This window comes from Bos indicus, chromosome 11, assembly GCF_029378745.1.
Source record: "Bos indicus isolate NIAB-ARS_2022 breed Sahiwal x Tharparkar chromosome 11, NIAB-ARS_B.indTharparkar_mat_pri_1.0, whole genome shotgun sequence".
NCBI classification, from domain to species: Eukaryota; Metazoa; Chordata; class Mammalia; order Artiodactyla; family Bovidae; genus Bos; species Bos indicus.
In genome coordinates this window covers 66,342,805-66,363,485 of record NC_091770.1, presented here as the reverse complement: position 1 = coordinate 66,363,485, position 20,681 = coordinate 66,342,805, and the positions used below count along the sequence as shown (strand labels likewise).

The following is a 20,681-nucleotide window of genomic DNA, read 5'->3' as shown; positions in this document are numbered from 1 at the left end:
TCCTTTTATTTGAGGCTCTTAAAGAAGAATACCACATTAAAAGCTGAAATCTCATATTTGCAAACCAGTGGAGATATTAGCGGTATCAGCATTTTAATGTCTTATTAGCGAGATGAGAAGAAAGGCAAAACTCATTCATTTGACATACAAGCATACCTCCTTTTATTGTGCTTCTCTGTATTGAATTCTCAGAGACTGAATCTTTTACAAATTGAAGGATTTTGGTAACCCTGTGCTGACCAAGTCTATCAGCACTGTTTTTCCACCAGCACTTGCTCGCTTTGTGTCTCTGTATCATGTTTTGGTAATTCTTGTAATATGTTTGTTTTGGTGATTTCTGGTCAGTGACCTTTGATGATGATGTTGTAATTGTTTTGGGATGCCATCAACCACACCCTGACAAGACTGCAAACTTAATTGGTAAATGTTGTATGTGTTCTGACTGCTTCACTTGCTGACTTTTCTCCAGCCCTCTTCCTCTCCTCAGGGCTCCCTATTGAAATTAGCCCTACAGTGGCCTCTAAGGAAGAGTCACAGGTCTCTCACTTTAAATAAAAAAACCAAGAATGTTTACATTTAGTGAGGAAGGCATGTTGAAAGCCTAGATGGGCCAAAAGTTAGGCATCTTGCATCAAATAGTAGCCAAGGTGTGAATGTTCTAATCCAGAGCAAAGGCCCTAACTCTCTTCAGTTCTTTGAAGGCTGAGAGAGGCGAGGAAGCAGCAGAAGAAAAGTTGGAAACTAGCAGAAGTTGGTTGGTTTGTATGGTTTAAGGAAAGAAGCCGTCTCTTTAACATAAAACTAAAGAAGTAGCAGGTGCTGATAGAAGATGCTGTAGCAGGTGCTGCAGAAGCTGCAGCAAGTTATGCAGACCTACTAAGATAATTCAGGAAGGAGGCTACACTGCGCAACAGATTTTTGGTGTAGATGAAACAGCCTTCTATTTGAAGAAGATGCCATTTAGGACTTGCATAGCGAGAGAGGAGAAGCCAATGCCTCAAGTCAAAGGACAGGCTGACTTTCTTGTTAGGGGCTAATACAGCTGGTGACTTTAATTTTAAACCAGTGCTCATTGACCATTCTGAAAATCCTAGTTCCTTTAAGAGTTATTCTAAGTATTCTGGCTGTGTTCTATAAATGGGACAATAAAGCTTTGATAACAGCACATCTGTTTTACAACAAACTGTTGAATATTTTAGGCCCACTGTTGAGAGCTACTACTCAGGAAAAAAAAGGCCTTTCAAAATATTGCTGCTCACTGACAATATACCTGCTCACCCAAGAGCTCTGATGAAGATATACCCATAAGATTCACATTGATTTCATGCTTGCTAGCACAGCATCCATTCTGCAGCCCATGGATCAAGGAGTAATGTCAACTTTCAAGTCTTGTTATTTAAGAAATACATTTCTTAAGGCTACAGCTACCAAAGAAAGTGATTCCTCTGATGGATCTGGCCAAAGTAAATTGAAAACTTTTTGGAAAGGATTCACCATTCTAGATGCCATTAAAAATGTTGGTGATTCATGGAAGGAGATCAAAATATCAACACGAATAGGAGTTTGGAAGAAGTTGATCCAGACCTCATGGATGACCTGAGGGGTTCAGGACTTCAGTGGAGGAAGTAACTGAAGTTGTGGTGGACACAGCAAGAAAACTAGAATTAGAAGTTGAGCCTGAAGATGTGATTGAATTGCTGCAGTCTCATTAGAAAACAATAATGGATAAGGAGTTTCTTTTCATGGATGATCAAAGGAGTTTTTTGGCAATAATACATTTTTTAATTAAAGTGTGTACATTGTCTTTTAGACATAATGATTTGCATACTTAATAGGCTACAGGACAGTATAAACATAACTTTTACATTCATTGAGAAACAGAAATTCATCTGACTCAGTTTATTGCAAATATTTGCTTTATTTTGGTCGTCTAGAACCAAACTTCCAAAATCTCCCAAGATCTGCCTGTACTTTTCAGTTCAGTCCAGCTCTGTTACTCAGTCATGTGCGACTCTTTGCAACCCCATGGACTGCAGCTCACCAGGCTTCCCTGTCCATCAGCAACTTCAGGAGTTTGCTCAAATTCCTGTCCATCGAGTCAGTGATGCCATCCAACCATCTCATCCTCTGTTGTCTCCTTCTCCTCCTGACTTCAATCTTTCCCAGCATCAGGATCTTTTCCAGTGAGTCAGTTCTTCACATCAGGTAGCCAGAGTACTGGAGCTTCAGCTTCAGCATCAGTTCTTCCAATGAATATTCAAGACTAATTTCCTTTAGGATAGACTGGCTGGATCTCCTTGCAGTCCAAGGGACTCTCAAGAGTCTTCTCCAACACCACAGTTCAATTTGGCATTCAGCTTTCTTTATAGTCCAGTTCTCACATCCATACATGACTACTGGAAAAACAATATCTTTGACTAGACGGACCTTTGTTGGCAAAGTAAAGTCTCTGCTTTTTAATATGCTGTCTAGGTTGGTCATAGCTTTTCTTCCAAGGAGCAAGCGTCTTTTAATTTCATGGCTGCATTACAGGCGGATTCTTTATCAGCTAAGCCACCAGGGAAGCCCGCCTGTACTTTTAGACTATACAAAAATTACTGAAGGAAAAGCATGATAATTTTTTATCAGAAAACATTTTAATTGCTTTTTAAAATTGTGTGCCTTATTTAATTCCCATAATAGAGCCATAAATAGGTGCTTACCTAAATAACGTATCCTCTCTCCCTCCCTTCTATTAAGATTGAAAAGGCCAAACCCATTAAATGTGGAACATTTGGCGCAACATCTTTACAGCAGAGATATCTGGCCACTGGAGATTTTGCTGGAAACCTTCATATATGGTAAGATTATTTCATCAGTGTGAAGACAGAAGCAGTTTCTTTGATAGTTGTGTTACGCTTCCACTGAAAGAATTCTAAGATGTTTTTTGTTAAATTTTAACTATTTATAAGAATATTGCAATTACCTTTTAATATATACTTTTAGATTTCACATTTCAAATCTATTTCAAAATACTAACATTTTTCTTTAGCTTTTTCAAATAATATTAATATTTGTTTCCACACATGCTGTTTAGTGCTAGCATTTAACACTATATTTGTAATAAAGGGCTATTCCCTCATATAATGAAGGATACATTATATAACAATGCTCATGTATAACACTGAAAAATCAGATGTTGTTTACATTTTAAGAAGATATTTGGCATTACACAATAATATATTTTTGTATGTTTTAATTTGTTTAACATAGAACTCCCAGTTCATTAAACTTTTTTCTTTTTATGCTTTAACTTACATCTGAGCACAACTTTTTAGGAACACATCTCTTGAGTAAATCAAGACAAACCTGTTTTGAATAAGCAAAATCTCAGTAGTACCAAATGCTTTTAATTTTCATGTTTTACCTAGAGTTATTTCCTCATATTTAGAATTGAATGAATCAAAATTCCTCTGTAAAAACTTTTTAAGACTATCTCTTAATCATGTAAAGTATACAATAATGTTCTAGAGGACCTGTCTTCCCTACCTTGTGATCTTTTTTGATTCTAATTTAGAATCTGCTGTTTTGTAACTGAGTTACTTTGGCATATTTATTTGTCTTAGAATCATAATATAGTATAGAATGAAGCTATTTTAATTCCATTTGCTTTAATTTCTTAATAATTAGCAGGCTTCCCAGGTGGAGCAGTGGTAAAGAATCTGCTTGCCAGTGCAGGAGATGCAAGAGATGCAGGTTCGATCCCTGGGTCGAGAAGATCCCCTAGAGTAGGAAATGGCAACCCCCTCCAGTTTTCTTGCCTAGAAAATTCCACGGACAGAGGAGCCTGGCCGGCTACAGTCCACAGGGTTGCAAAGAGTCGAACACGACTGAGCGATTGAGCACACATGCAATTAAGTTGGTGTTTACTAGAATGCAGAATGCATTAATTTTTACCTGCTGTGTCATGTACTTACAAAGAACTTAGAGAGAGACCAGTGTGAGTGTTATTTTTTTAAATAGATACATTTCAGCACAAAAGTGTGCAACAAATATAACAGTTGACTATCTTCCTAACGGAGCTTCCTAGTATAGGTATTACTGCTTTATTTTCATTGGTAAGTCATAATTTCATGTTAAAAGCACTGATGTTTTAAAGTCTATGTAAAGAGTAAACCAGTTCTTTTAAACAGAAGCTCAGTCCTCTTTAGTCTCTTGACGCTTTCACAATTAACGCCACAGATAAACATCACCTCTGAACCAGGTGAATGTCTCAAATTTTATTTGCAAGATTTTACTGATAAATCTAGGCCTAGTAGTAAGTTGAGGTTACATGTCATGAAGAACTAAGTTCATTAAAGAGAAAAAGTATAAGTATTGTTGAAAACTGACTTGCTGAAAAGAAATGTGGGTAGAGGCTCCAATACAAAAGCAGAAGGAGGGGTGTGGAATGGAGAGAGACAAGAGAAAGGTGTATTAGCATAACCTATTTGAGCCACTCAGCAGCCATAGATTCAGACACATAAAAGTAGGTGCTTTCCAGTACTCCCTTCACTTAACTAACCTAGAATTAGAGACTTCAGCTAGTTTGCCTGTAATATTTATTGTGATCAGCATGACGACAAACTGAACAGTGTAACTAGATGAAAATCAGTGTGGAACTCAGAAAATAATATTAAGGAAGAAATGTATACAAAGCAAACGCTACTCATGTTTTATCTCTCAAAAGATCTCAAGATCAAACTACCAAGGCCCACTTTGGAAACATTCTAAATCACTTTGAATTTACTCTGTATTTAAAGCAGTATTATCAGCCTTGGTGTACTAGAGAGTCAACAGTTTTGGGGCCCCACCCCAGAGATACTTGTGCATTATGTCTGGGGAAGAGCCTGTGAATCTGTATTTTTTTAAGAAACATCCCTGGTGGATTCATGTGCACAGGTCCTGGATCAGTCGTCTTTGAGGATCATTGAGTAAAATGGGCTCAGGGGTTAGAATTCCAAGTTGAATGATGACAGCTCTCACAGAGGCCTTGAAAGAAGCTAAAGTGTGGAGGAAAATTTGGAAGTAAATGTATAAATTACCTTAATTGAAAAACCCTTATTTTTTAATCAAAAATCTCAATATGGCCTGCATTCTTAGATTTGAGTAGTGAACTAAACATTTGGGGTGTGTATAAGTAAGAAGCTGTATTCTGTTCCAAATTCCAGGAATTTGGAAGCTCCAGAGGTCCCAGTGTATTCTGTAAAGGGCCATAAAGAAATTATAAATACTATAGATGGTGTTGGTGGACTTGGAATCGGGGAAGGGGCACCTGAAATTGTGACTGGTAGCCGAGATGGTAAGTCAGAATATTCTGTGTACATTATTATTATTATTTTTTTTTTAGTTAAGTCTCTGTGCAACAATATATGTGGAAGTCTTCCTCAATCTTTGACCCCCTAAATCTATTTTTTTTGATGGGCAAGTTTGATTGTATATCCCTCAATTGTTTCAGGCTTTGGGGAGATTTTGAGATAGAGGCATAGCACTTACTATTTTAGTCTTGAGCTAGTTCAGCTATTAACAACCATAGTTTCCTCTGAACCTTGAGGATTTAAAAGTCTCTAGAAATTTTTGAGGTAGCTGACGATATACTGTGGGTGGCAGCTTTTCATTTTCTTTTTTTAAAAAGCAGAATTAGTACTTGTGAAAATTGTCATATTGACAGCTGGTTGAACATTGCAGTCTGTGGTCTTTCCGCTGAGCTTTGCAGGAAGCTTCCGGAGCTCCAACTCTGCTTTTCCCCCGCAGTGACCAACAAGCAACAGGCCTTTTGGGGTCCTGAGCTGTTGTGACTATAACAGAGTCAGAATTTTTGTTGCTGCAGAAGGGGGACCTAAGTGATTGGTATCTTTATTGGTTTGGCTAGGTTTTTTTAATGCTCAAGACCATGAAGAAATTGTTTTCACAGAAAAGTGGAATTTAATTTTCTAACAGTTTCTTAAGAGCAGCTGTGTTTTAGAAATCAAATATTTTTTCCAATCATAGAAGCAGTATGGAATATAGAAGGAAAAATTACAGTCTACCACACTAGCATAAATATCAGGTTGGTTTTCCTTTCCAGTCTAAGATACAATTTATTAATTAACACTGTTTTATCAGGGTTAATATGGTTTAGTTTTGTTCTTTCTTAGTCTGTTTGTTCTTTTGGCTTCACCAGGGCATGCGGACTAGAAATTGAACCTTTGCCTTTAGTAGTGGAAGTAAGGGAGTGCTAACCACTGGACCGCCAGGGAATTCCCAGTTTTCTCAATTTTGTATCTTAATCTTTTTATATTTAATGTTTTGTCATATGATATTGCTGTTTTGGTGTGGTCTTCATAAGTATCATTTTGATGCTTTATAATATTCCATCCTATGAATGTATCACAGTTCCTTAGCGATGCCCCTGTTAATGAGCATTCGATTTGCATTAAGGTTTTATTTGTTGTTTTGGGAGACTGACAATGAAATGAGTATCATCATGAATGTAACTCTTGGAATAATCGTATTTTATCATTTAAGAAACTTGTCAAACTTCCCAAAGTACCTATTTACCATTATCAGCTATGGTAGATGAGGTAGATTGCCAGTCTACCCACCAGCATTGATTCCTTTCTCCCCCTAATTTTAGAGATAAAAATGCTATCCTGTCCTGACTTGCATTAACGTCTCTCTGTATTTGTTTTTTTAGTTAATTTTGCTTTGCAGATTATCTGTTTATGTTCTTTGTTCATTTAACTATTACAAGCTTAATGTTACCAAATTTTATGAGTTCTGTCATGTATAACATGCATGCTCAGGCATGTCCAACTCTTTGTGACCCCCATGGATTGTGGCCCACCCAGACTCATCAGTCCATGAGATTTTTCAGGCAAGCATGCTGGAGTGGGTTACCATTTCCTATTCCAGGGGATCTTCCCAACCCAGGTGTCTCCTGCACTGGCAGGCAGATTCTTTACCACTGAGCCACCAGGGAAGTGCATAGAGAAATTACAATAACTTACACATTTATAGGAAATTTATTTTTCCTTGAAGTAACCTTTATAATGACCAACTTTATCCTTGGCCATAAATCTACTGAAATATCTCCCCTTTTCCTGCATTTATTATCCTTTTCAAGGATTTTTTTTAACCCTTTTTCTGTTCTCACTTGGGTACTTGCCTTTTAACCATTTTATTACATGTCTTTGTGTTTCTCAAAATCAGTGACACTAGTTAGTTTTCCCATAACTTGCATTAAAATGAGGGAGTTAAAATTAAATTGAGAAGAATTATTGGTTACTTTTATTAACTTCTTCCTTCTTTGCTGTCATGGGGAAATTAAACTGAATTGTATATGAAATGGTATTCTAAAGCTTCATATAAGAAATCATAGGTGTAAAAATTAGTTTATTTATATGTATAAGAAAAATGCCAATGATATATGGGTACTAAGGAGAAAACATTAAAATGACACTTGCTTTATTCTAAATAAATAGTACATTTGTTTTAGGCTTAAATCAAGAAAGTAAGGCATGGTTTAAATTACATAACATTGTGTTTACCTTATCAGTCATACCTTGTTGATGACTTAAGAACAGTTGTTAGCTTTGTTGTGTATCTACTAGTTGGAAATCAAGGCAGACGGTATAACATGTGGGTTGTATCTCTTATATTAAGTACAACTTGCCCAATAACAAGTCAGAAATACGTGACTATTCTTCAGATATTGTAACATCTATAATATCTCCATGTACATAGGAAGCCATGTGAAGAGAATGCAGAAAGAAATGCCATCATTCACTATTGAATTTTGCCAACTCCTTTTTTTTTTCTGTCAGGAACCGTAAAGGTGTGGGACCCAAGGCAGAAAGATGATCCTGTTGCTAATATGGAACCTGTGCAGGGGGAAAACAAGAGAGACTGTTGGACTGTGGCATTTGGTAAATTACCGAAGGACTCTTACACCTGAAATACCAGATTATAAAAAGCACAGTGCTTTAGGAAAGTCCTGATAGTTGGTTTAGAATCTCTTGTGTACATTATTCTGGCAGTTTATCGAGGCAAATAGACATGGTGATTGGGCCTGGGTTTGAATTCTCACTGTGCTACTTACTGGCTTTGTGACCTGGGGCAAGTTATCAGGCTTCTCTGATTTTTGCTTGCTTCATTTATAAAAAGGAAGTCATAATAGAATTTACTTAATAGTATTGTTATGAGGATTCAGAGTTAATACAGGTAAAATGCTTGGAACTGTGCTTAGATATCAAGTGTTCAAAAATATGGACTATTATTATTTATTTCTGTTTAACTTGGTAATATTGACCTAGTTGAGAGCCAAATGCCGTTAGTGAAATTAAGTAGAGCCTTAGATGGTAACCTAACCAATCTTACATTATGCTCTACACAGTGTGTGTTTATTTTCTAAAAATAGTTACACTGTTACAAAATTATATCTTACAAATTTTATAACCATGTTCCTCTATCAATATACTTTTAAAACTAAATTACCACTGAAATTGGGAGATTTCTATGTGTATATATTATAATTAGTATTTGTGTGTGTATAAGTAACGATATAAACCAAAAACATGCACACTTGGGAAGAAATTTCAGAATTATTGTTTAGAATCATCATGTAAAATTTATGTAATAATTAAAAAATAATTAACTTTGGGTCCATTAAAGGCTTTTTAATCATTGTTCTAAGGGATGTAAGTACAGTTTTAAATATAGGACATTAAATTTAAAGAAAGGACATTTATCCGAAGCAGACTCTTATTTTAACTTGAAGAACCTGGTAACTTTAATAAAAAGCGCTACAAGTATGAAAAGTGATACATTAATTGTATCACTCGTACAAGGTCAGAGGGATAAAAGGTCACAGAAGAATGGATCAATACAGAAGGAATCCCAAGGGAGGCAAAAGAACATATTGCCCTCAGTCCAAGGACATGTAGGATTTGAAACACTGAAATTGGGAGATTTCAAGCACTGGAAGAAGGGTATGTAGAAGGAATGGAGGTAGGAATAGCCTTAAAGATGGCACGTGGCCACAGCCAGAGGTGTGTAGATGGTCTGGAGGTAGCGGTAAACCTTTGAAGGCTTCTGCAAGGATGAGATAGGATCAGAGCTTTAGCTTTACACTGTGGTCGTGTAGGCAGGAGGAGTGGCAGAGGAAATGTGAGTTCTGAAGCTCTTTGCAGTATTCCAGGAAATATGTAGGTTTAAGAAGCAGTGAGAATGGAACAGAGGAGTAAATTCAGAAATAATGTGGCAAAATAAATATAGTTTGGCAATTTTTTGGGAGATGAGGAACAAGGGAAAGGATTATGTCCAAAGTGACTGAATTTTGAGGTTGACTATGAAGTGAATGATGTATATTGAAGAAGTTCCACAGAGTATATGATAGTTTTTAAAGGAAGACGATGCCATCAGTTTTAGACATCAGGAGTTTCAGCTGCTGTCATGTCATCTCGGTGAACCCTCCAGTGGAAATGCAGGGCTAGAGTTCATAAAAAAAGGGAATAATCCAAAAATTCCTGGATCTGAGCAAGGTGAATTCAACTGCAGGTTGTAGATTGACTTCAACTGTGAGCATCTGATAACACCAGAACAACATTTTGCAAAATAAATAAGTTTAGTTTCCATTTGCATTCCAAGAAAGCATTGGAAGTATAACTGTATTTATTCTACCAAACTCTGCTATGCTTAAATCGTTAGTCTTTGCAAACAGAGTATAGAAAGAATATTTGTTTTCAATTTAAAATCCAGTAAACACTTTCATATATCTCTTGAGCACAGAATCTCAATAAAGAGCTTTTTTGGTAAACAATATCAGATACTAAATTAATAATCTTGGTGTCCTGTAGGATTAGTAAAATGAGATTCTATCCAATGTGACTTCTTCACCTGATTTGGTACAAGTTACCTGTGTAGTTTTGTAATATTATTGTTTTGTTTGTTTTTTATTGGAGTATAGTTGATTTACAATGTTATGTTAGTTTCAGATGTCCATAAGTTTTTTAAGCAGCCTTCAAATCAGCATTTAAAAAGATCTGAAATATCATGTCCTGATTTCCAGGCAATGCTTATAATCAAGAGGAACGTGTTGTGTGTGCTGGCTATGACAACGGAGACATCAAGCTGTTTGATCTCAGAAATATGTCCTTACGGTGGGAGACAAATATAAAAAATGGGGTAATGTGCATTTACATTCTTTGCAGTTTCTCTGAATATCTTTTCCAAGTACCTCTGAACTACAAAAGGAAAGCACCCCTAATAACTCGTCTCAGTAAAACCCCTTTATGGATGGATGGTTCTTAACCTCTAGTGTCTGTGAAGTCCTTTGAGGATCTGATTAAAAATCAGGGCCGCTGTCTTCAGAAGGAGAACACACACCCAGGTGTGGTGTGACAGTGCCTAGTGGGTCACCGCCCCTGTAGCCCGTCTCTAGACGCCTGTGGGCTATGCAGTGTGATGTTAAAGTGAGCTGGTACCAGGCCCTTTTCCGGTAATATCAGGAAGCCCGAGACTGTAATTGACTCCCAGGTACTTGTAGGTTTTTGGTTCCCGGGTTGTACATCTTCAGTGAAGAATGTGGTTCCTTCCTGTTTCCTCTAGTCAGCCTTGACTTAACTTTATAAAATCATTATGTAATAATGGTAAAATGTTAAATTATGGCTTTCCAAATGTACCTCAGTGCCTTTGATGATTTTGGGACCTTACTAACCGAGAAGAAAATTTTCTAGTTACAAGTATTTGGTATACAGATTGAAAAGATAAAATGATTTTTTTTTTAAGTGCTTTCACATGAGCCAGTAATGTTAAAGTTGTTTTACTTGGTTTGAAAGAAACTCTTGGATATAATCATTGGAGCATCACTCTAAATATTCTCTATTTTCAGGTGTGTAGCTTGGAGTTTGACAGAAAAGACATAAGTATGAATAAGTTAGTAGCTACATCTCTGGAAGGAAAGTTTCATGTTTTTGACATGAGAACACAGCATCCAACCAAAGGTTTTGCTTCTGTTTCAGAAAAGGTAAAGATGAGGGAAATAAATACCTTTCTATGAAGAGGAGTGTTCGTATTAATAGCTTGCTTTAGACTAATAAATAGAATGAGTCACCAAGTTCCTTCCAGGTTTTTTGCATGAAGGGAGCTATTTTTAATATATTCTTGTAGGATCTTGATAAGTTATTCTGTGCAAAGAATACTTTCCTAAAGTTTGTCAGTTTCGTATTTCTTGATTATATTAATAATTAAGGCCTTTGTTGGTAATGACTCTTATTTTGTAGTTTAAGAGCAATCACAAGAAAACTAGCTGGTTTAAGAAATTAGTCAACAATAAATGGGAAGGAAATCCAAGAAAGAGAGTATGTATGTATATGTGTGGCTGATTCACTTTGTACAGCAGAAACTAACACAACATTGTAAAGCAACTATCAGATTTTTTTTTTTAATTAAGAAGAAAAAGAATTTGGTTAACAAAACATAGTCTTGTGTTTCCTAATAAATATACTTGTGTTAATACCCAATTATGTATTTTTAGGTATATGCGAGTATCCCAACCCAGGGATCAAACCCAGTCTCTTGCATTGCAGACAGATTGTTTACCATCTGAGCCACCATGGAAGCCCTATATATACCTTAACATAATACTAATTATATACTTTTCAAAAATGTACCCATATATATGCATGTGTGCTCAGTCATGTCCAACTCTTTGCGACCCTACAGACTGTAGCCCACCAGGCTCCTCCAGGGGATCTTCCCAACCCAGAGGTCAAACCCGCGTCTCCTGCATTACGGGTGCATTCTTTACCGCTGAGCCACCAGAGAAGCCTCATATGTATACTTTGCCTTGTTCCAAATAGTATTTGAGGGAACTTAGAGGGAAACATTTGGTATTACAACATTAGAAAAATTGTTGAAGAAAGCAGCACAAGTGGAAAGCACTGGTTTAAAAAAATGAAATTGCCATCTGGAGTAAGGGGTTGGCATAAAGTTCCTGCTGAAACATCCTGTCATTTGCCAGAGATGAGTTGGAAATGTGACTCTGAGCTTCCTCGAGTATAAAAGAAAAGAAAAATCAGTCTCAGATTTGTAGTTTCCATAATATTAAATTATGTAAGTTGCTCAGGAAATAAAAATTCACTCCCTTTCTCCTTTTCCCTCTATCATGGAGTCAGTAGTACTTCTTAGACCTTCATATTTTGTTTTAATATTATTAAACTAATTATTATTGCATACAAATTACTGTTACTGCTCAATGAACTGTAATCTTAAGGTAACTAGCTAGCCACTGTAATTTTGTTTTGCCTTTGTCATTCCAGGATATATTAAGTATCTATTGCAACATAAGTGAAGTAAAAGTCACTCAGTCCTGTCCGACTCTTTGCGACCCTGTGGACTATACAGTCCATGGAATTCTCTAGGCCAGAATACTGGAGTGGTAGCCTTTCCCTTCTCCAGGGGATCTTCCCCACACAGGGATCGAACCCAGGTCTCCCTCATTGCAGGTGGTTTCTTTACCAGCTGAGCCACAAGGGAAGTCCATATGCAACATAAGGCACTTACTAAATTGTCCCCAGTACAGTCCTTAACACATTTCTCCTTAACTGGAAAGTACAATGTGTCTCCAAAAAAAATTTTTTTTGTTACATTTAGTTAATCCAGTAATTGCTAAATCTGTCAAATAAAAGACTGGTGTATTTTAGTCATTTCCCCTCTTACTTTTTGCTTTTTATCAGCTTCCAGGAGAAAAATAGAAGTTTAAGCTACAAAACAAATTAAGGTTTAACAGCTTGAACCTAGTCACTTGAGGACTCTCACATACTTAAAGTGTGTATTTTGAGATATGTGTTTTTCTCTGCTGATGGTAATTCTCTTAAAAGGCTATTAAAATCATATGTCAAGACTGATCAACTGAAATGCACATGTCTTATGTGTGGCTTAAATCAAGTTAGCTGGTCTCACTACTGCTATGAAGCACAAGTCTTTTCTCCCTCCCCCATCCTCCTGTCTCCCCCTCCACCCTCCCTCTCTGAAGTTCCCCACAGTGAATATAGCACCATAAGGATTGATTTACAAGCTGTTAACATTCATCCAGTTGCTATTTCTATCTTTAATATCAGTGATAAAGGACCGGGCTTGTTATAACCATAAACACCGTCTGTAAGTCCTCCTGACCCTTGTTTTGAAGACTAGACAAGTCCAGTGGTGTAAATTACAGATAAGACTTGGAGCTTTACATTAAACTCTTGGTACTTTCCACTCAGTTTTGTTGTGAACATAAAACTGCTCTAAAAAAGTAAAGTTGTTAAAAAGAAGTTCAGTCCATCCTTTTTTCCCCTTAGAAAATATTTTTCTTTTTTTGTATTTTGAGGTTTTTTCCTCCATAGAGTGAGCTAAAGATATTTAAATGTATAAGATCTATTTGCATAATTTATATGATACTGTGAAGCTAAATGTTAAGACTTTTAATCTGATATATATTTTTTTTAAGTCCAGTAGAACTTTGCTTTATAAAACAAGAAAAATGATTCTTTTCCTAATTTCTGATGGGTCCTTATAAATCTCTGTAGCCATTATAAAGAGAAGTGCCAGGGGACTTGGTACTTTCACTGCCCAGGGCCCAAGTTCAATCCCTGGTTGGGGAACTAAGATCCCACAAGCCATGTAGTATAGCCAAAAAATTTTTTTAATTTACAAATAAGAAAGTTTAAAAAGAGAGACATGCCAGAAAGTAATTACTTTTATAACAGTAATTGGAATGATCGAAGTTACTGAAATTGTCATTGATAGAGGTAAAAATTGTGTTTTTACAGGTTTCTCTTCTAGGACAGTCTTTTTTTCTAATTTATTTTATTGAAGTAGAGTTGACTTACAATGTTGCATAAACTTCTGCTCTCCAGCACAGTGCCTCAGTTATATGCATATATCCATTCCTTTTCATGTTCTTTTCCAATATGGTTTGTCACAGGATATTGAATTTAGTTGCCTGTGCTAGAGTAGGACATACATTGTTGTTTATCCATTCTGTATATAAGAGTTTGCATCTGCTAATCCCAAACTACTAGTCCTTTCCACCCCCACCCCTCCTCTCCCTTGGCAACCGGAAGTCTGTTCTCTATGTAGGGTAGTCTTTCTTTATCCTAAAAACTTATACACCGCTTGTGTGCCTCTTGTTCTGTTCAGGCTCATAAATCTACTGTGTGGCAGGTCCGACACCTGCCACAGAACCGAGAGGTCTTCCTGACAGCGGGAGGCGCCGGCAGCCTGCACCTCTGGAAGTAGTAAGTCTCTCCCAGTGCATGGTGCTCCGTTTTAGGTTACTTGTGGGCGTAAAGTAGGATTCGATTAAACTCTCTGTTTTTCCTCCTTTGACTTAGTTAATTTTGATATGATTTTAAATGTCATGGTATTACATAAGAACTAATTTCTAAGCATTTTTTTTACTAATATACTTATTTATATTTTATAAATATCAATATAAACCTTTTAACACAACAAATATTTTTTTAGTGGTATGTTCCATACATTAGAGTAGCCCATGAACACTTCATTTCATAAATTTGAAATCGTGGTTTTTGCTAGTTTGTTTGTTTTTTTTAGTAGGAAGACTTTGACGGAAGGTTTTTGTGAAATATTCTTCGGTCATCAGAACAGTACCTCTGGAAGAAAGGAAAGGGGCTGAAATTCTTAGTTTTAGAGCCTGATAATTGACTTGCCCAAGTTCAGGTGACGTCACTATGATAGGACAGAAACAGAGCTTGAAGACGCTGACCAACCTCCAGGAAGAACCTTGTCGTTGTGTTTGCACGTCTGCTCTTACTATATATTTGCCTTTCCAAGTGGGCTTTCCCCTTTCCTGTAGATTCTTCTTTTCCACGTGGAGAAAACCCTTTAACATTTCTTTTAGGGTAGGTTTAGTATTGTTGAGTTCTTTTAGTTTCTGCTTGTCTAAGAAGTTGTTTTATGTCTCCTATTCTAAATGATAATCTTTCCAGGCAAAACATCCTGGGTTGCAGATTTTCCCCTTCAGCACTCTGAGTGTATTGTGCTACTCCCTTCCGGCCTGCTAAGTTTCTGCAGAAAAATGAGCTGATAGCCTTCTTGAGATTCCTTTGTATGTGACTTTCTGTTTTTCTCATACTCCCTTTAAAATATTTGTATACTTAATGTCATCCCAGAGATCTCTTAAACTGTTTTCATTTTTTAAAATTTATTTTTCTTTTTGTTTCTCTGGTTGGGTGATTTTCATCATCCTGTTTTCCAGGTCATTTATATATTCTTCCGTATCACTGTCTGTTATTTGTTCCTTTTAGTATTTTTTTTTCACCTATTGAGTTCTTAATGGTCTTTATGTATTTTCTAGTTCTTTGTTAAAATTTTCACTGTGTACATCTGGATTTTCCCCTAATTCAGTTAACATTTTTCTTACCAGTGCTTTAAATTCTTTATCTGGTAAATTGTTTATTTCTGTTTCATTATTCTTTTTCGGAGATTTTCTCTGGCTCTTTCAATTGAGTGCAGTTCTGTTTTGCTGAACTTTCTCTGCCTCTGTACCTATGTAAGTCTTAAAGGGGGTTCTTAGGTGGGAGACTGCATGTGCCCACTACCTTTGGTGAGAGAGCGGGATCTGATGTGGACACAAGTTGCATCTCTCCTCCGGGTAGCTGGCAGCCATCACTCTGGTAGGGGGTGTGGCTGGAGATGGAGGGGCTCGAGCTGGAGCCAGGGATGTGGTGGGACCTCCCCTCTGTTCAGTGGCCATTATTGCCCTATTAGGGTAGGGGTCTGATCCCAAGTTGCTGAACAGAAGCCAGGGAGGTGGGCCCAGGCTACAGCCTTCTTGTGAGTCCCAGTGGCCCTCCAAGCAGCCAAGGGGACTTGTCTCCCCAACATAGGACCTGGAGGCACCCACTCTAGCTCTCATCACCTACTTCCCAGGGTGGGAGTCTGCCTGTGTATCTTCCCTTTTCCTCTGAGTCCCTTCCCAGGGGCCCAGGTCCTGACCTGATCACTTTTCTTTTCTTCCCTTCCCAATTCCGTGTGTTTCTCCTCATAGCCGTGGTTGTACAGAAATCCTTGTGCCAGTTTCCAGTTAGTTTTCAGTGAGAATTTTCCTATTCTTGATGTGTTTGTGGGGAGAGGTGAGTTCTACATCCTATTCTCAGCCATCTTGATCAGTTTCCACTCTAAAACTTGAATAGATGTTATGGGGGATTTAGGGGGAAAAAAAAGATCTTTATTATCTTTTAAATACTAAACAACTGCAGCCTTTGCCAAGAGACATGGAAAATGTTCTGTAATCTGTCTATTCATCTGAATGTTGTATTCTTTTTAAAAATCAAAAGGAGGTGTAGGGTCTGAGAGAAAGAAAGGATAGGCAGTTATCTGCTTATCATTTCTTTGTTTCTGTTCTGCTTCTGAGTTGCTTCTTTTGAAATAAAGGTAATCATAGTTGATACCTAACAGGCTTTAAAAGACCTTTGGAGGAATACCCCTGTGTTTCACTAGGAACACATCTCCATGGGGGACAGGTGTTTCACTTTTCACTTTCTCAAATCTAGACCAAATCGTATTTATGAGTGTTAACCTTCAGTTCTTTTTATGTTATAATTTTATATTCTTAGCTGATAAAAGATCAAACATTCTAGAATTCACTGTTTCTTTTTTTGAGGCAATGATGTCTAGGTCTAAAATCTCCTCCCAATAGTACTTTCCCTTAGAAATGGTACATATAAGGTCCTTCAGCTTTGAGGAGCTCTGGGCTTAGAAACCAGCATCAGTTTCCCTTTCTGGAAGTGTTAAGATGAGATTCTGCAAATGTTACTTGTAAGGCAAAGGTTACTTGTAGCATCTAACAATCCACATCTAGAGGAGAATTATAGTAAAAAATGATGAAGAGCACCAGGTCAATTTATTAAAGATGCTAGATCAATCTAGAACTTTCATAGTAAAATAAAAAATACTCATGCTGAACAGAAATGATGTTTCAACGTTTTTAGTAGAAATAATGGCTTTTTATGAGATTTGTGGGGTTTGAGCTTGAGGTTGAAATACTGTCTCCTTATTGCAATACAACTCAACGTTAGAAAGATGCCTTGTGTTAGTCAGACCATCGTGTCTGACTATTTGCAACCCCATGGACAATAGACCGCCAGGCTCCCCCTGTCCATGGAATTCTCCAGACAAGAATGTATTCACTTCCTTCTCCAAGAAAGATGCCTTAGTATTTATCAGTTCCAGTAGTCAAGTGAGAAATAAAAATAGCTGTTGGAGCACATGTGTAAGAATAAAATGACAAATACTAAGGTTTATCTCCTCTTACTTTTAGCGAATACCCGATTCAGCGATCAAAGAAAGATTCCGAGGGTGTAGAGATGGGAGTTGCGGGCTCCGTCAGCCTTCTGCAGAATGTTACGTTGTCTACTCAGCCCGTTTCAAGTTTGGACTGGAGTCCGGATAAGAGGGGTCTGTGCATCTGTAGTTCATTTGACCAGATGGTGAGAGTACTGATCGTTACGAAACTCCACAAAATTTGATCTTTGGACTTGAAACCCTCCAAAGCAAATACTCAGAGAATATAGAATACGTTCTGGGATCCTCTGACCCTCACTGAACAAAGTGCGATTTGACTGATGAGAAAAGGCCTCAGACGCAAACCTCTGGGCCAGCCTCTATCTGGCTATGAAAGGTCACACGGCCTGACCAGCGTCCTGACTGGGTGGTGGTTTGCTCTTGCACATGGGGCACCAAGGTCTCCAGAGCCAATCCTGTTCCTCTCCCTCCATTTCTAATAAAAGTTGAAACTTTTCTATAATTAATTATTTTAAATTTGTTCTATGTCCTCAGAGTTTCATATTCTGTAATTACACTTGTATTGCATTTTAGTCTTTACAGGTTTGCAGTAGTGATTTAATTTGTTTTAAAATAGTTTACCTTGGTAAGACTATTGTGAATTAACCTTCATAAATAAATATACTTTGAGATATTTCAGTGTTAATAAATCTCCAAAAAGAACATTACTCTATAAAATACCAAAGTGACATGGTCATCAGTTTTCAGCGATTTAACTCAGAATGAAATGCTGTGATTGAGACTTTTGAAAAGACTTTTCTTTTTTTAAATTTTTTTAATCTTATAAAACAAGTTGAATACTGGAGACTTTTCAGCTGCTGACTGTGATGATGTTGAGATGTGTAAGACTGTGGGGCTTTTGTAGTCTTGTTTTTTGTCAAACTTTTTAATATATTTTGTGAATAAATTTTGTTTCTGAAGTCTGTAGAAGTTTTGATTCTTTTAACAGGAATAATAAAACCAACATCATCCTTTCTTTTGTTTTGTAAATGCTTATTAATAAGTATCTCTTAAGTCACTTTGTTTCTCCAATGCCCATGTCTGCAACTAAGCTCAGAGACATTAAATTCATCACCCTTTCAGTAACCACTCCCCCTCCTTCAAGAGACAGAACCACCTAAAACACTCATAAAATTCTTGTGATTTCAGGGGTTCTTAGAAAGTCACTTGTTTGAATAATATTAACTTCAGAAAATTAAACTTAAAAAAATTCCCTAAATGTTTATAGAACCAAGCTACGGATATAATTATTAAAGTAAAAATTAAATTGAACTTTAAAAAAGCCTATCTTTGATGTGTTTTGTTTTTGTTTTTAATTTTCAAAGAAAAATGAAAAATTTTGAAATTTCTTAGAACACTTATGTTTGGTGGTATAATTAGATTTAAGTTAAGAATGATAAAACATTTTTAAAAATGTTCTTTATTCACTTTTGACGATGCTGGGTCTTTATTGCTCACGGGCTTTTCTCTAGTGGCAAGCGAGGGCTACTCTGTAGTTGCAGTGTGCGGGCTTCTCATTGCGGTGGCTTCTCTTGTTGCAGAGTATGGGTCTAGGGCACGTGGGCTTCAGTAGTTCTGGTTCCTGGGCTCTAGAGCACAGGCTAAATAGTTGTGGCTCATGGGCTTGGTTGCTCCACGCCGTGTGGGATTTTCCTGGACCAGCGATCAAACCCATGTCTCCTGCATTGGCAGATGGAGTCCTTACTACTGAGCCACCAAGGATGCCCTAAAATGTCCTTGATTGTAAGATTATCTTATACCACTGAGAAAGAAAAATGTTGCCAATGAAACTGATACAATGCATTCTTATCACTTAGCATTTCATATTCATTGAATGCTTTTTCAAACTTATTTAGATATAGTTTTTTTCATTATATGTCACTCTTGTATGTCCTTTAAAAGGAAAATATATTCAAAATAAATTTGGTGTGATATTCCTCAGATTTCTTCCTATTCAGAGTCTGATCCTTTGAGGCACTTTTTGAATTGAGTCACTACTATTCTTTTTCTCCTTACAATATTGTCCTTTGTAAGGATACCATCATGAACATCGATGATGATGCAACGTTTCTTTAAAACATGCTCCCTATTGTCTTCAAGGTTTTCCTTCAATTAACTGACACTTATCCTACAAGTTTTGGTGTACACGTGCAGGCCGTGACAACTGTACCATTGCTGTCTGGCTTACTGCTGTGTAACAAACTACTGCTAACCTTAGTATCTTAAACAGCAACGTCATTTACTGTGTTTAAGGTCTGTTGTTTGGGCAGGGCTTAGCAGGGAGGTTCATCTGTGCTCCACACAGAGTCCGTCAGGCAGTCTTGCTCAAAGCTGGAGGACCTGCTTCCAAGGCAGCACTCAGATGGCTTGCAAGGTGGTGCTGCTGTCCCCTGGGACTTCAGCTAGGCCTGAAAACCAGGGGCCTCTCCCTATGGCATGGGCTTCTTCAGAGCATGGTGGCTGGTTTCCAAGAATGAGCATCCCCAAAGAGAAGGCCAGGTAGAAGCATTAACATTTTTAATGGCCTACCTTCATAATTCACTCAGCATCACTTTTACCTCACTATTATATCAGCTATGGCAGTCATACCCACTCCCTCCAACCATCCCACCAATGCATGGGGAGGGGACATACTTTCCACTTTCTGATGGGAGCTTGGCTAGGTTCTGGAAGAACATGTGAGAGACTGAAATATCATGTTCATTTTTGGAAATACAATCTGGCACAGTGATTAAAAGAGGCATCCCAATTTCAAAGATGGAAGAATGGAAGGTGGGGATGATGTGCTTGTTAAAAGTGATGAAACACATTACTTGTTATGTGGGTGCCCCATCCCACTCATCTGTCTACACCCCTCCTTGCCCCTGATCTATCACAGACATTGCTAATCAATCATGGTACTTGTTTTCCCTTGAGCTTCATGAGCTTTATCACACTCTATTAGTAGCCATTCCCTACTGTTGGCAGGTGAGCCCAAACTTACTTACTATCCTGTGTCTAGAGAGTGTTGCCCCATGCAGCCAGCCAGCCTCCTGGACCAGGGTCATTACCTTAGTGTGGACCCCACCTTGATCCTCAGCTTTGTCAGTATCCCCATCTGAAATGATGCTCTCCTGCACTAGACAGGAGAAACTGACCATGCAGAAACCAGGATGGCACTTCCCTTAGGATACAGTGAGGGTTGAGTCTCAGGTACCACAATGCTTAAGATTGCCAATTGGTGCACCTTCCTCTTTTTGTGTCAACTTCTCTGAGGTGCTGTGTTGTTCTGGAGGCTTCCTGTGAGTGTGGAGTTAGAGACAGACATTCTTGAAAGCATTTAGAAAGCTTTC

At 37.5% G+C, this 20,681-nt stretch overlaps 1 protein-coding gene across 1 annotated transcript in view; it reads left to right on the top strand.

Annotated features, from left to right (window-relative positions):
• The window catches only part of DNAAF10 (dynein axonemal assembly factor 10), a 29,163-nt gene extending 10,838 nt beyond the window's left edge, over window positions 1-18,325 (top strand). The window contains exons 2-8 of the mRNA XM_019970415.2: window positions 2,740-2,840; window positions 5,190-5,320; window positions 7,824-7,925; window positions 10,067-10,182; window positions 10,889-11,023; window positions 14,182-14,279; window positions 17,327-18,325. Coding sequence (XP_019825974.1) covers window positions 2,740-2,840; window positions 5,190-5,320; window positions 7,824-7,925; window positions 10,067-10,182; window positions 10,889-11,023; window positions 14,182-14,279; window positions 17,327-17,534 — 891 coding nt within the window. The 3' untranslated portion in view covers window positions 17,535-18,325. The remainder of the gene's footprint in view (window positions 1-2,739; window positions 2,841-5,189; window positions 5,321-7,823; window positions 7,926-10,066; window positions 10,183-10,888; window positions 11,024-14,181; window positions 14,280-17,326) is intronic.
• Window positions 18,326-20,681: the final 2,356 nt, after the last annotated feature.